Below are 837 nucleotides of genomic sequence, written 5' to 3' on the forward strand. Positions count from 1 at the left end.
TAGGGTGGCTCAGTGGAATCCATTTTGTTAACACCAACCATCAGCTGTTTCACACCCAGTGTGTAGGCCAGAAGGGCGTGCTCACGGGTCTGCCCATTCTTGGAGACGCCTGCTTCAAATCCACCAACACCAGCAGCAACCATCAGGACAGCACCGTCAGCCTGAGATGTGCCTGTGATCATGTTTTTGATGAAGTCTCTGTGCCCTGGGGCATCAATGATGGTCACATAATACTTGCTGGTCTCGAATTTCCACAGGGAGATGTCAATGGTGATACCTCGCTCCCGTTCAGCTTTCAGTTTATCCAAGACCCAGGCATACTTGAAGGAGCCCTTCCCCATCTCAGCAGCCTCCTCAAATTTCTTGATGGTTCTCTTGTCGATGTCCCCACATTTGTAGATCAGATGGCCAGCAGTGGTGGACTTGCCGGAATCCACGTGTCCAATGACGACGATGTTGATGTGAGTCTTTTCCTTTCCCATCTTGGGTTTGAGTTATCGGTGGTTTTCACGACACCTGTGTTCTTGCGGCAAACCCGTTGTGAAAAAGCAGGTCTTAGCATTCTTACAGAGCCATTGATATTTTTTGAGTGCCAATGCTTTTTTTTTTTTTTTTAATTCTGAGAGGGATGGGATTTTATGGAAGAGTTAGAATTGAAACGTGGAATGATTTAACTTACATTTTAAAAGAAACTCTCTCAGTGTGGACGTTAGACTGTAAGAGATAAGAGTTATTAAATTCCGAGTGTCACTGTTAAGTGTCACCTACATTACATGGGAAGGGAGAGTAATAGTTCTGATTAGTTGACCAGCCATTTCTTTTGGACCTTTCCAAGTA

At 45.0% G+C, this 837-nt stretch overlaps 1 protein-coding gene across 1 annotated transcript in view; it reads right to left on the reverse strand.

Annotated features, from left to right (window-relative positions):
• LOC102264216 (elongation factor 1-alpha 1-like) overlaps window positions 1-549 on the reverse strand; it is a 2,618-nt gene extending 2,069 nt beyond the window's left edge. The window contains exon 1 of the mRNA XM_014538394.1: window positions 271-549. Coding sequence (XP_014393880.1) covers window positions 271-482 — 212 coding nt within the window. The 5' untranslated portion in view covers window positions 483-549. The remainder of the gene's footprint in view (window positions 1-270) is intronic.
• Between the last annotated feature and the right edge of the window lie 288 nt (window positions 550-837).

This window comes from Myotis brandtii, unplaced genomic scaffold, assembly GCF_000412655.1.
Source record: "Myotis brandtii unplaced genomic scaffold, ASM41265v1 scaffold190, whole genome shotgun sequence".
Classification (NCBI taxonomy): Eukaryota; Metazoa; Chordata; class Mammalia; order Chiroptera; family Vespertilionidae; genus Myotis; species Myotis brandtii.